This window comes from Sylvia atricapilla, chromosome 3 (genome assembly GCF_009819655.1).
Source record: "Sylvia atricapilla isolate bSylAtr1 chromosome 3, bSylAtr1.pri, whole genome shotgun sequence".
In the NCBI taxonomy this organism is placed as follows: Eukaryota; Metazoa; Chordata; class Aves; order Passeriformes; family Sylviidae; genus Sylvia; species Sylvia atricapilla.
In genome coordinates, this window is record NC_089142.1 from 43,835,696 (window position 1) to 43,849,873 (window position 14,178).

General features: G+C 39.9%; 1 protein-coding gene across 1 annotated transcript in view; it reads left to right on the forward strand.

Annotated features, from left to right (window-relative positions):
* Positions 1–14,178, forward strand: part of CRYBG1 (crystallin beta-gamma domain containing 1) — a 97,198-nt gene that overhangs the window by 21,019 nt on the left and 62,001 nt on the right. The window contains exon 2 of the mRNA XM_066315204.1: positions 10,515–10,644. Within this exon, the coding sequence (XP_066171301.1) occupies positions 10,515–10,644 (130 nt within the window). The remainder of the gene's footprint in view (positions 1–10,514; positions 10,645–14,178) is intronic.

Below are 14,178 nucleotides of genomic sequence, written 5' to 3' on the forward strand. Positions count from 1 at the left end.
TGCTCGTCATTTTAAATAACAAAGCCTTACACAAAATTAACTGGGCTGTCAGTGTCCCAGTTAAAAAAATATTCTCCCTAGTTTGTCTGCACCTCCTTTCCCAGGAGCCTCCCATTTTCATTTTTCATTTCCCCCCCTCTTCTGATTTTTGCATCCTTTCTTTTTTCTTCTCTCACTGCCTGCAAGATCACTTTTGGTAGCTATGGAAAAGAGAAGGAGGTGAAACGGGAGAGTGGTAAATGGATTTGACAAGAGGCAAAAATACTGTCAGGAGACAACTCGTTCCTCAAAAGGTGAAGCAATACAAACTCTGAAGGTGAAGCCCATGGTCTTCTGGCTCTGTAAAGATGCAGAGATGCAGGTAGGCTGCCTTCAGTGAGCTTGTATCCAGAAGGAATCCTGAATTCTGCTGCTATTTACTCGGTAAGCTAGTCCTTCTGAAGAAGCCAATACGACTTCAAAGAAGCACTTCGTAGTGTAAATCCATGTTATGATGTCTGTTTGAGCTGGCAGAAAGCCTGACCTCTATGGAGGTATGTAGAAAACCCATCCACGTCCATGAGTTTATTTTGATGTGTAATTTTTGAAAATTTAAATAACTGTATTAATGGCATTTAAAGGAGTGTGAGAGCAAAGAGCACTGATGATAATCTGTAGGGCTGTGAAATGTGCTGTGAAATGGTATCTTACGTTGGTGCTATGCTGGAATTTCTGACAAAAATCACTTTCTGTGATGCATCTGTGACTGCAATTGATGTAAGTTGTTATTCTTGTCTTGTTGAAAGGTCTAGTACTTTTCAAGACTTCCCTGAACTACTTCCTCTGCTGGATACATGATTAGAAAAGCCATATGAAGTATGAGAATAGGTTTTTACAAGTTGTATCTAAAAAGATGTCTGTGTTACAGCATTTTTAAATTGTTTTCATAAATGTAACTGTATGTACACATAAAATATCAAGATTGTTTGCTCTAAGACATGAGAGTCATGGACCTGGCCTATTAAACACTCTGATAAACTGTGATTCAGTATTGTCATCTCTTAAAAAATGATGCTTCACTCAGATACTCCATATTGAAATATACATGGAATTTAAATGAAAGTAATTAATCTAGGATTTATATTAAAATCTCTGCAGATTTGTGTTTTCAGGCAAATGGGAAAATCCATAGTGATAGCTTTTGCAATAAAGTTACAATTACTTAAAGCCTGAAATTATAAGCAACAAAACATCTCATATTGCACAAGCTGACTTATCTAAATATAACTCTATGTTTTCCTGCTATTTCTTACCAAATTTGTCATTTCAATTCAGTTTTCCATTCTTGACATCAAAAAGTTGTTCAATCATTTTATTAAATTGTTCTTTCTTTCTTCTTAAAACTCAGTAAAATTTTAATGGCCAGTTTTCAAAGCTGAATTTTCAAAGCTATGTCTGCATTCTTAATTGGTGCCTTTCTAGTACCACTTAAAAAAAAAATATGATTGCTTTTTTCTGCAGCATTCTTGTGACTGTAGGTTACCTAGGTATTTAGGTTGTTGATATTCAGAAGTGACATAATAATTAATGCAATTTGTAATCACAAATCTCCATTGAATGTAAGCCGCTGTATTATTTTGTGAGCAAAAGGTGGCTCAGTGCCTTGTTGCCAAAAGTCTGAGTTTCAGTTGGGCTCAGCATAATTGATGCAAATGTGGAATGGCTGGTACCACACTAGATGCTTGTCTTTGTTCTAGACAGTGGGCTAATTTAGCTCGTGAAATCAGCTCATTTTAGGTGAGTTCCTTTGCTGAAATTGTAGGGTGTGGTTTATGAAGATTTTGATGCATAGATAAATGGATGAGTTTATGCAGCACCAGCCAAACCTCACAAGCCCTGGTTGCATCTCATTCATTTGGCCCTTCGCTCTCAGGCTGTGCTGCCAGGGGCTCACCCTCATGCTGGGCTCAGGGACCTGCACAGGGTCTCCTCACTGGCTCAGTGGGTGCAGGAGAGGCTGGAGCAGGGGAGAGCATGAGACTGCTGAAAGGCTTCTGGGATCTTTTGCTGGGCGGGACCTTCCTGTGAGCAGCGGTCCCCAGCCGCAGCCTGATGCTGTGGTCACTTGTTTCCCTGTGACAAGTGACAGGTCCCCAACATACAACCTGTGTGTGTAACGGTGCATCCCTCCCTCCCTGCTGCCTCTGTAGCCATCCTGCATGGCCTTTCCTGCCTTTGGACAGTGGGAACTCGAGAGGCTTATTTTGCTGTATGCAAACCTGTTCTATCTCTTCTTGTGGGCAGAAATGTTCTTCCCAAGAATTAAAGACTTTCCTACTTGTTGCCGGAATTACACTGTATTTAGAATTGTCCAGATGAACTGGACTTATTCTGAGTTCCACTTTGTTTTCACTAAAGTGGAAGTTTAGTCCAAGGCAGATTACTAAATGCTCACAACAAACTTTAAAGAGCACAAACTTCGCTGACTTCGTTTCAACTATCACTTTGAACCAAAATGCTAAAACTCACATAAAAGAGCAGGTGGGGAAATGCTGCAAGTGTGAGTCTGTATGTTCAAAAGCATTTGCATGTCCCTGGATTTGTAAACACCATTCTGTATCTCCCAGTGTAGCTACAGAAAGCAGGAAAATGATGCAGTAATGTGATGTTTCTGTTCCTCAAGTCATGGTGAGTCAATATGAACAAAGGAAGACGAGCATCATGTGTTTAAAGAAATGAGTGATGCTGGCTTTTTGTCTTCTCAGTCAAACAGCTTCATCTGGTTCTTTGAGCTTCTTGCTATATAAAATGAGATATTACCTGTGTTAGGTAACTCAGTGTGATGATTATTGTTTATACAATGCTTTAAAGCTAGGCCAGAGTATAAATATCAAGATGAGCTTTTCACTCATTGAGATAGTCCAGTGCAAGGTAGTTACAACTGACCTAGGGGCAAGGTTATCTTATTAGTCCATTACCCCCCAAAACTGGAATTTAACTTTGCCTGGGCTTGCTGGATACTACTGTAGTATTAGACAAGGTTTGTTTTATATTATTATGAAGCAACAAAGTTCATTATATATTTGCTCTGGCACATCTGTCAAAACAATCTCACATGCTATCAAAAGTTGTCCATGCTTACACATATTCAAGGAATCAAGTTTCCCCTGACAGGTTTCTCTATACAGATTCATTTTTCCTAAAGTTAGGAGTTGAAAAATCACGGCAGAAAATTCTGGGAATATTTTAAAAGCCAATTTTTAGTAACCAGCTTTAGCAATCTCCCAAACATGGCTGTGTACATGAAGCTGATGTAATGTCAACACTTGGCTGTGGGAGGAATGGAGTGATTATTGAAGGCATCATGGGTTTGTTGGGGCACACCTGGCATCTATGCAGAGGTGCCACCCAGTGGCTGGATGATAATAATGAGCTTTTGTGATGAATTAAAAAAAAAATAGAAAAAAGCCCCCCCCCCCAAAGGAAAAAAAAAAACCAAACCTTAAAGGAGTACCTCTTATATTAATATTGTACTAAGTTTGGTTTTTTTTTTTTTTTAAGTATCAATATCAGCACAGGGAGTTCAGTTTCACAAAAAGTAGTAACTGACAAAATTTGTTATTGGTCTTCAAATTAAAGAGTTAAAAAAGTGAGTGCTTCAGTAATTTGAATAGCCTCCAAGTGATGAAAAGACAAAATGCATTCCTCCTTTGAAATGACATTTTAGAAAGTGGATCAGTACAAGTTATGGTGATTTTGTACCAAACCAAATTTTTGTTTGTTGTTAGATTGTGTTTTTTCCTATGCAGATGAGGGCTAGAAATACAACTAGAGAGAGGTGATTGTTTGTGGTAGGCATTAACTGAAGTTTATGATGCATCTCATAGGAACGTCAATGATAATATTAACGTCATTAACGTCAATGAACAGAATGATAATAACCTGGTTTGTAGATATTAAAAGGGAAAAAGTGAGTTGCTGTGAAGATAGTTAAGATACAAAGATACTTAAGACAACAAGATACAAAATTAAATCTATTACAGTTAGTTCTTTAGTTGAGAACATCAGGAGGCAAAATAGTGAAAGGATGATGACTATCTGGAGCAAACCTGGTATAGATCAAGCTCTATGCTACTATTCATGAATATTTTAACTAGTTATATAATGGCAAGGTTTCTGGGCAGCTAACTCCATTATTCACTAACTTTCCAGATTATCTAGCCGAAAACCTTATAATTCAACTTTCTTGTTGGATTTTATAATCCATCTTTCTGAAGTGTCTTTTTTGGGTTTTTTTCCTAGTTAATAGAGGTGCTAAAGAAGTTAACTTTAAACATAGTTAATAATTGCAATAATTTCTATGCCAGAGGGGCTTTTTGATTTTGTAGAGTGGAAGAAGATCACTTGGAATAAGAAACCAGAAGCTGCTTGGATTCACTGTATTGAAGATTTGGCTACAGAGCAGCACTGTGTGTCTGTGTTAGCACTCAGAAAAACATGTTTTGAAGGCCTAATGACTGTAGTATTTCCAGCTTCATGCTGTTTGAAGTGCAGGAAAGACAGAAGCTTGGAGCCATTTCATCTCATGGGCAGTTGCTCAGAGCTTCAACAAACTGCCAAATGCAAACAAATACATTTAATAACCTGAAATTAATAAATTGTACTGGGAAGGCGGTAGAAAGAAAAAGCAAATATATGTAGGAATGGAAGTGGACAACAAGTACGACAAGTTTGTGGTATTAGAGTGGCTCAGAAAAGCTCTCTGCAGTCTTTGTGTGAACTAATGTATCGTGGAACAAAGCAACGAGGCAGCAGACCTGCTCTTCCTGGTTTTTTGTGTGAGTCGAGCAGGGACATTGCGTCCAGCTCTGGACGCATCTTCACTGGAGAGGTCTTCCCAGAAGGAAACAGAGAGAAGAACATGGGAATTCCTTTACAAAAAGGAGGATGATGCTGAATAATGACTGTGAGTGAGAGATACAGCTGAAGCCTGCAAGTATTTAAATGGCGTGAATTTGCCAAACAAAGGAAGGAATTATTTAGGCTGAATTAGTAAGGCAGAGTGGAGTAACTATAACAAAGGGTACTTTTAGGTGAGGTATTAACTCTGTTATTAACATGTATGACAAAACACCTTGAAGTAAGCCAGTAGGAATACTTTTGTGCTGACAAGATGTGACCTAAGGTAGTTTAAACAGACTTTTCTATCTCTGGGATCTAGAACGGTAGAGGCAGAAAGGCCAAATTTGATTCACCTGTGAATCTGAAGCCTGGCCATTAGATGGCAGGGTGCTGGCACAAGAGGGTGCATGCTTCTCCATCACTTCTCAGTGCCATGCCCAAGGAGGAGCTCAGAGCCATTCATCAGTCCTAAGGCCTGGGAAAAGTTTTAAATGCTCGGTTTTCCTATAAGAATCACACACACACATCCAGTCACTCCTGTAACAGAAGGAAATGCAGTACATGTCCCCCAAGCATACATCCCTTCAAAGTCCTGTGTGTCTGCTCCAGATTTCCACCCCTTGAAACTCTGTGTGAGTAGGTAGATATGTGCAAGAGGTGTAACAACCACTTCGTATAAGAGCTGAAGTTGGCTCTTCTCTCCTCTAACCAAGGACACAGAAATGGGACTGCTGAGGCAGTGAGAAGAAGTGATACAGATGTGGCAGGTGGCTTGCTGCACACTGCTCAGGGAGTCCACATACTGGTTCTGTGGAAAAGATGACAGAAAGAATAACAAGCAGTAGCTTTGTATGGAAAACTTCAGCCCAGAGCAGACTGTTTGAAATGCTCAAAATTATATTAAGGCTGTAACGACAGCAACTCAAATAATGCACAATTAAAAAACCCGTGTTTAAAACAGTCTGCACTGCTAAAGGATCTGCCCGAAGGAGTGATCCTTGCAGATGTATCCACACCTCTTTCGCCTCTGGAGTGAACTGTTTGTGCCGCCTAACATTTGACCTGGGTCCGATGCCCCCATGGCTCTAAGATCATAATTATATTTTTGTGGCTTCAGTTCAAAGTGTCTGAAGTAATGTGAAGGTTGCTTTGCTGCCTGCAAGACTGGTGTTTTCATAGCATTATGCCAAAAGTATGCTGCATGCTGTAGGGTGTGGGGCACACAGAGGCTGTCTGAGGACAAGAGGCTGGTTGGGATGGTGGAGGGCAGGAGAAGCCACTATTGGTCTAGTCCCATCCTTGCTGTGACATCCTCAGGGCAGTCCATCCACAGAGCTGTGCCTTGGCTTTTCCATGGAGAGAAGTAGTCGATCTCCTTCAGAAGAGAGTCCAAGCACACGGTGATGCATGTGCGGTACGGCTGATAAGGGCACCAGGACCAGGGGATGAACCAGGGAGGTAAATTGTTTGTCAGCATAGGTGCATCTATCATATTCACGAGGTGATGGATGAACCAGAGAAACATCCCTTACTGCTTTTCATATTGTTGTGTGTTTTGCAGTAAATCTTTAGTCAGTCATTTTGCTGATCAAATTGGTATCTGCTGCTCCCAGGGAAAAATTGTAGTCTTGATTTGATGTGAGAGGGGGAAGACAGGGTAGAGAATCTGAATAAACAAACGAAATATCTTTCCATTGTAATCAAGTTGTTCTTGCTCATGCATGCTCTCTCTTAAAAACTGATCTCATACTGTGTTGATTGAAAAGTGGGAATTAATAGGCAAGAGCTATCTACTTGTTGCAGACTGAAGACTGCTCTGAAAAACAGCAGATGGGAGATGGATCTCAGGGCTGAATATGATGGATTATGAGGGAAGCCATGTCTGTAAAATTTATAAGGGTGCTACTTTAGTGAGCACTGTTGGGTTAAAATGTATGGCAACCCACTCTTTTCTTCTTTTTGTTAGTGAGTTGTTTGCTCATTGGTCCTACATTGTCTTTATATATTTTTGTATACAGGCCAGTTCTCCTCAAAAATTTTTTAACTGTCATATTTCAAGTCAATATGTTAAGATAATTAATAAGATAACATTGTGTTGCTACTAAGGATTAAGGGATAGACAGGTAAGAGTGATGGGGCCAAACTGTGTGGTCTGCAGCATAAAGAGAGCACTGCCAGGTCAATTCCCATCTGATGGTTTCCTTTTCCAGTCAGTAGTTCTGCTGTAAATCAGGTAAAGAGAAGATGCACATACCTATAGAATTTCTCCTTCCTCCTTTTTGCACTTCATGCTCACTCCAAAAGCTTGCTAATTTCCATGGCCTCCTTCTTGTTTTTCCTTTGCTTCACTGTAAAATTAGTTATTTCTGTAACTAATAGCTCTATGAAAATATGTGTGCTGGTTTTGGCCGGCACACAGTTAATTTTCTTCATGATAGCAGGTATGGGGGTATGATTAGGATGTGTGCTGGATACAGCATAGGTAACATGGGGCTGTTGTAGTTACTGCTGAGCAAAATCTCTGGGAGGGTTTCATAACATGCTCAGTGTGTTGCAAGTACCTTCTCCCCCCAGAGCCTCTGGGCTCTGAGCAAGTGGGTATGGTTACACAAACATGCCTGGGTGAGAAAAGCAAGGGTGTGGGTTGACAGTGCCTCAGTTTCTCTACGGTGACTGTCCCCCCACCTGCCCTTGCCCCACAGTGAGTTTCTCCGCCATGCATTGGGGTGAGCTGCTCTGCATCTGGGCTGGAAGGAGAGAATTTGGCTGGGCAGTTGAGGCAGAGGTGGTGCAGCCCTGTGCCTTCACACCCTGTCTTACCCTCAGGAGCTTGTGTGCGTGCCCATGCCTTCAGGCGGGAAGCGTACTGCAGCATTTCCCTGGAAAACTGCCCAGTGCCATAAAGGAAAAGTCGGAGGCTCTGGTGAGCTCACCTCGTCAGCAGATTGTTGTGAGGATAGACCTCAAACTGTGAGGAAATTCAGAGTATCTTTTCTCACCTGTTTGGAAATCTGGAGCTGGCCTGTTGCATGTTCCAATGCAACATCTTTGGGTTGAAACCTCCCAGGCTGCTTCTGTCAGCTCCAGTTTTTGGTGTGAAATTGTGTCCTTTAAAAAAGTGGGGCTGAAAGAATCAGTGCTGCTTCTCTATATTCTGAAAGCAGCAGCTTTCTGGCTACCACACCGCAGACATGCCAGTGCCCTGAGGTCTAACGCTGTCTCAGGGACTGATGGCCATCAGGAGCGGGCATGTGGGGAAGGGTGTGAGGATGTCCCCAAGGAGGGCCAGCCTTCACTGCTGGAAGGGAGCCAGCAGGTGCTTCCCAGGTGGATGTTGCTGGCTTGCCTGGAAACCAGCACAGCCCCCTTCTGCAACAGGACAGAGGATATCCTGGTGAAATATCCTATCTTCCTACCTAGAAAGTGTTTGCTTCCAGAGCTTCCTCTAGCTTCCTTTTGCCATTTGGGATGGGTGCTGTGTTATTCTCTGACACCTGTTCATTGTATATCACTTGGGCTGCAGATGCTTGTCACCAGCCCAGCAGCACCATGGCGAATGGTGGCCTCTTGCAGAGTGTCATTTGAAAGCTCTTCCATCCACTTCCCTTGGTGTGCCATTATTTTCCTCCTCCTCACCCTGACTTCTTATCCAAACACCTTCCCGGTCTCCTGCCCATGTCATATCACTTGTTCCATTGCTCTGAGTTGCGGAGTTGACAGTCCCCAGCCTGCTGTAACTCCCTGCAGTGGTATCGACTGTAGACAGGGTAGGGTGCCACAGGATCTTCCAGCACTACCTGAGCAGCTTTTCAATGTGACTTTTGGATTTTCTTGCATGCAATGTGTGTGGAGCCACCCCAAAAGCAAGCTCTATCAGTGGAGGCAGAACATGAAAATCAAGATGGACAGCTCAAAGTCAGCTATGTCCTGGGGAAGGTAACCAGCTATTAAGGGTGATGCAGTTTCTTCCTTAGAAATAGGTAAATAAACAAAATAATTGCACTTGCTTATTGGGATATGTGTTAAAAAGTCAAAACATTTTCACCACAATTATGCAATAAACTGAACAACTTTATAAGTATGCCTGAGGCTTTTCTGCTCACTTATTCACTCTTTGAAAACTCTATATGAAAGTCAGTTATAAAACTGAATTTGCAAATAAAGCTGTACAAACAGAGCTGGATTTGGGACAATATGATGAGTCTGGAAAAGAGGCCTGTGGGAAAAAGGTAGTTTTGTTCCAGCCGAAATGGAAAATACGCATATTTCGAGGACAAAACAAAACAAGAACATTTTGAGACTTTTCTTTTTCTATGAAAATAAAATATTTGATGAGGATATTTTTTCTGCCTAGAGATCTCTCAATGTTTCAAACTGGGGTGAGTTCATTGGATGGCCACCAGTATGATGGTTGCCTGTGGGGTTCCACTTGCCCTGTGAAGAGAGGATGGAGAACTGGGGCTTGCTCAGTTTTGGAGAGGAGGCAGCTTTGGGTGGTGATGGAGACAAACACAGACTTTTCACAGCGGTGCATGGTGGGAAAACAAGGCAACAGTGAAAAGTTGATAAAGGAGAGATTCAGGTTAGATGTAAGAGAAAATATTTTCACTGTTGTCCAGAGAGATTGTTATGCCTCTGCCTGTGCAGATTTTCAGGAGTTGGTTGAGTAAAGCCCTGAGCAACCTGGTGTGTTCCCATAGCTGACCCCGCTTCAGGCAGGACATTGGACCAGAGACCTCCTGGGCTCCCTTCCAACCTGAATTGTCCTATCACCCTGTGAAAAATTCAGCCCAATTTTAAAATAAATATATCAAAATACATACCATTCCTAAAAAGCGGCATTCTATCCAATTGTTGAATTGGATAAAAGGACAAAATTATATAAACTGTTATGTTTATCAACCTTTTAATAGAATTGTATCTTCAGAGAATTCTGGATTCTTGCTACTTCGATTTATTCAGTGAAATGGAAGAGATTTTGTAACTTGGTCAGTTTTCACTATTTTATTTTTCTCTTTAGAGAGAGAAAAAACAAAGTGAGTTTTTTGACATCCTTTGGATTTAGAATTTGAAATTTGACACTGCGGAATAAAGATAAGCAAAATTAGGTTGAGTTTTAGGACTGACTTGCTTAAAATTAAGGAATGTATACACTTTTATTGGGACAGCCTCTTCCCAATAGGTGATTTGTTCTGAAAATTCAACTGATTCTTTACTGAGACATCTTCTAGAAGGAAAGTGAATGGAACATGTGATGTAATGTGGAACAATAAGCCCCAAATGTTGTAATCTGCTGTCTCTGAAGAGGTGGAGTGACAGGAGATAAGACTAATTTTTTCTGTCTTGTGGCTCTGATGTGGTTATGCTGCTGAGTATTGTATTTGGATTTTGGTTGTTTTACTATCAGGAAAAAAGCTGACAGGTTAGTTTCAGAGAGCTAAAGCAGGTGAAATGTCTAAGAAGAGGAGCAAGTAGTTTAGATGAAGCAGTAAACTTTGGAAGTACCAGAGGCCTGAAACCACTGCAACAGGAGAAAATATGCTAGTGTTTTGTCAGAAATACAGCAAATACTGTCTCAGGGTTTTTTCTTTTGCTAGGATGCATTAACTAAACAGTGTTTCCTCTCCTTGCAGGTACTATGATGTGTCGGGCAGACGCTGCACTGTCCAGGAGAACCAAACACTGTCAGTAGTCTGCCCCCACTCTTACGCCCTCCCAGCGATATCAATGTCTACTGCCTCATTACCAGCAGCACTCAGAAAGGTAGGAGAAAACGAAATGTGTGTGTTTATATAATTGTAATCTTCCTTTAAAAGGCCTGTGTTTGAAGTACTGGAAAACTTTCAAATTAATAACAGGTACGGAAATAAGGAAGGTACGTAATGACTGTAGCTGGCATGAACAGACAAAAAAGAAAATGGCTCGAGGAGATCTTCCACATGCTCCCACAAACCATATGGCTTTTTCCTTTTGTTCATAAAAAATATGTAAGCCATAATAATAAAGGAACAGCACCTACTTTTCTGCAGTTCCCCACTTAACTCATACTGTTTTCCCTTTAAGTTTTTTTCCCAGAGAAGGAAGAATGGCTACATGTTTGTTTCTACTGTTCATTTAGCTCATGTAGTGTTACTCATTTGCTTGGCAGCAGTATTACTGCATGGAAGCAAGCTAGGGAAAATGCTAATTACTCCTGTTCTAATGTGAGAACTTAATTTCAGATTGCAGACAAAGTTGTGCAATGCCGTTCTTGTCTTTATTGTAATCTTTCCGTGGAGAGAGAGAAATACTATTTTTCCACATTAACAAAAGTACTCAGCAGGCCAGTAATTGAAAAAGTTGCTTTCTTCTTGGTTGTAGAACTAACATTCATCTAAATATATTTGATGAAGGCTTAAAATATTCTGTCTTTAAAACAAACACATTTATTTTTCATTCTTCTCAAGCCAGCAAATTTCGTCTACTAATTTCTGCATTTGGAAAGACTCATTGGTCTTTAGCTGAATACACAGATAACCCATACCCCAAATACCCCTTTGGTCTCATTCAGGACCTTAGTTCTCTTGCTACTATTGAAACATCCTACAAAAAGATTTAAGTTCTTCACAAAACAGCAGAATGGCACATTACTGTGTTGGGATGACATTCTGTTGTAGTATGGCTAGCTGGGACACAGGCTTTCCAATAGAAAAAATTGCTTTTCACCCTATTGCTGCCTTGTATATTAGCTTCTTGCAAGGACTTCTAGAAAAGCAAATAGGATAATTTGTTCATACCTACAGCTAAATTAAATTGTTGGGGTGTCATTTCTCTAACCTGGAATCAATCCATTTCTACTAAGAACACTTACAACCTTTTAAATGAAGCTTCTGGAAGGGAGTGAGACTAGGCCACATAATTTTATACTTTGATATATAATGCAAAAGTGTGATTGTTAGATAAATCGTAAAAATCCAGGAAATCGCCTGGGGGGGTGTGTGTGTGTGTGTGGATTCAGCATTTTCTTTTGTATTGGGATAATCTCCTAATGTTTGTAATAACACAGTCACCTGCTGATGACAGATGGTTTATGGGGATTGGGATTTAAGAAAGCCCTGCCTTCCCTCAGTTTTTCTTGTGGGAGAGTGGTGGAAAAGGGTGCATTACAAAACAAACAGCAAAGCTGTTTACATCAGGCTCCTCTCTGTTGCTGTTCTTTCTATGGAAATCTGTTCCTAAACCTTTCAAAGGTACTGAGTAGAGTCTTGCAGAATAATGTACCCAGACTAATTTGTTTTATCCTCTGTTTTTGCCTAATTCATATTATTCCCTTTACCTTGGGTAATTAAGAACTGACTCCAGCAATGACTAAGACAAGCTCTCCTACATTCTTTTGTTAATTAAACAATCTTCCTACAAAACCTTGCTTATCTCTGGAGTCTCTGGAGCACATAAAATTTTGGTTTTGTTTTCTGGGGAAAAAAAGTAATTTGATTTTTCTTCTTTCCTTTTTTATAGTGATTATGATGGAGTGATGGTGTTCACTTTCATCTAGATTGCCTTCACTCTCAGCCAGTTCATACCCTACTCAGTCAGCAGAAGATCTAAAATAGCCACTCCCTTAATGGTTTTCTTTACCTTCTAAAGAAAAAGCTGTCCCCAGCATATTCCAAGAACTTGTTGGACTGTCTCCTTCCTGTATTTTTTTTCCAACAGAAAAAAAATTAATTTCCAGAAGTAATTAAAGCCATCAGGTTCTGTTCTTTGGGATGCTTCCCTTGCATGATCAAAATACATGACTTCTCTTCACCCAAGAAGCTAGTCTATAATAAACTGCTATCATAATATGCCCTGGTTTTCCCTTTTCATCTTCTTCCAGGATTGTTTAACAAATCTTCATCTTGCCTCTTCCTGTACTTCACAGCAACTGTTCTTGAGGTACAGCGCAACTTTGCCTCTCTTTTATTTTGTTTGACTTCCATAAGTAGTGATGGTAAAACAGCAGGATATTAAAAAATGCTTAAGATCACTTGCTTGATAGTATTACTTAATGAGTAAATGTTGTATTGCCCAAATTATAAGGTAAAAATACTTCTTTCACTACATCATTTTCTTTGCAAAAGAGAGGCAACCTTCTATAACAATATTTCTTTCTCATCAAATACTTCTGATGTTGATTCAGATGTACTTCTGGTTCTGTACAGATTTCCATTTTCTTTCCCTTTGCAAGGCCATCTGGAATCTATAGTTTTGTTTATTGTAAGCTTCTGATTGGAACAACCAAAAATGTCAGTTATGTAACAATGAAAGGGAGATTTCAGAGTGCTCTTATCAAAATACAAATTGTGTATGCTTACTAAGTCACTGGGGGTGACTGGGTCTATGAGAAATTAAAAATCATACAAATTTGAGTATGTGTTTTATTTTTGGGTTTGATCCCCTTATAGACATTCACATAAAAGTTGGACTCAGTTATCCTTGTGGGTCCCTTCTAACTCAGAATATTCTGTGATTCTGTGTGATTCTTCACTTTTCTAGTCCTGTGCTATTTAATGTGCAAAACATTTCTGTCATTAAGTCGAAGATGAGCTGTTTCTCTTTCAGTATTTTGGCAAATAGACATTTGATAACTCATTATTAAATACTAAAAAGCTCTCAGAAATAATTTCTAGATGTCAGATCTACAAAATACACTATTTCTATTTCCTAAAACTCAGCTTACTCCTTTTCTCAAATAATGCGTTACATCACTGGTTACATTTTCCAGTTTTGCTAATTGAAGCTAAGTAGGAGCATTTGGTAGCCTTGAGTTTGTTTGCAAGTGAAGGGACAATAGCTTTCTTAGATTCCTGTTTATATTTAGAATGTTCATGTGGATTCACATTTAGGATTGCTTGAGCTGTCATATAGTCTATACTGCATGAAGTAGAGAGCTATGGCCAGGATTTTATTGTCTGTTTTTTATATCTTTCATGCTTATTAACAAAACAGTGTGGCCAGTGGCCAGTGTTCTCTCACTATGAATGAAGAAACAACTTCCTGAATGACTGATTCATTTAATTTTCTTTGGATAAATAATAATTCAATTTGAGAACCAAATCACAGATAAAAATGTGTATTTTGCAGTCATGCAGCTTCAGCAGTGACAAAATACTGCTACCAAGGGTGAAGCAGTCCTGCCTGTGCTATGGCAAACTCAAATGACCTTCAATTATGTAGTTAAAGACAAACAGGTGTTAAGCTGATAGGTTTCTGTGTAGTTACACTGAAAGGCATTTATTCCCCTAGAGAACAATTTCAAATTTAGATTGGCTTCTG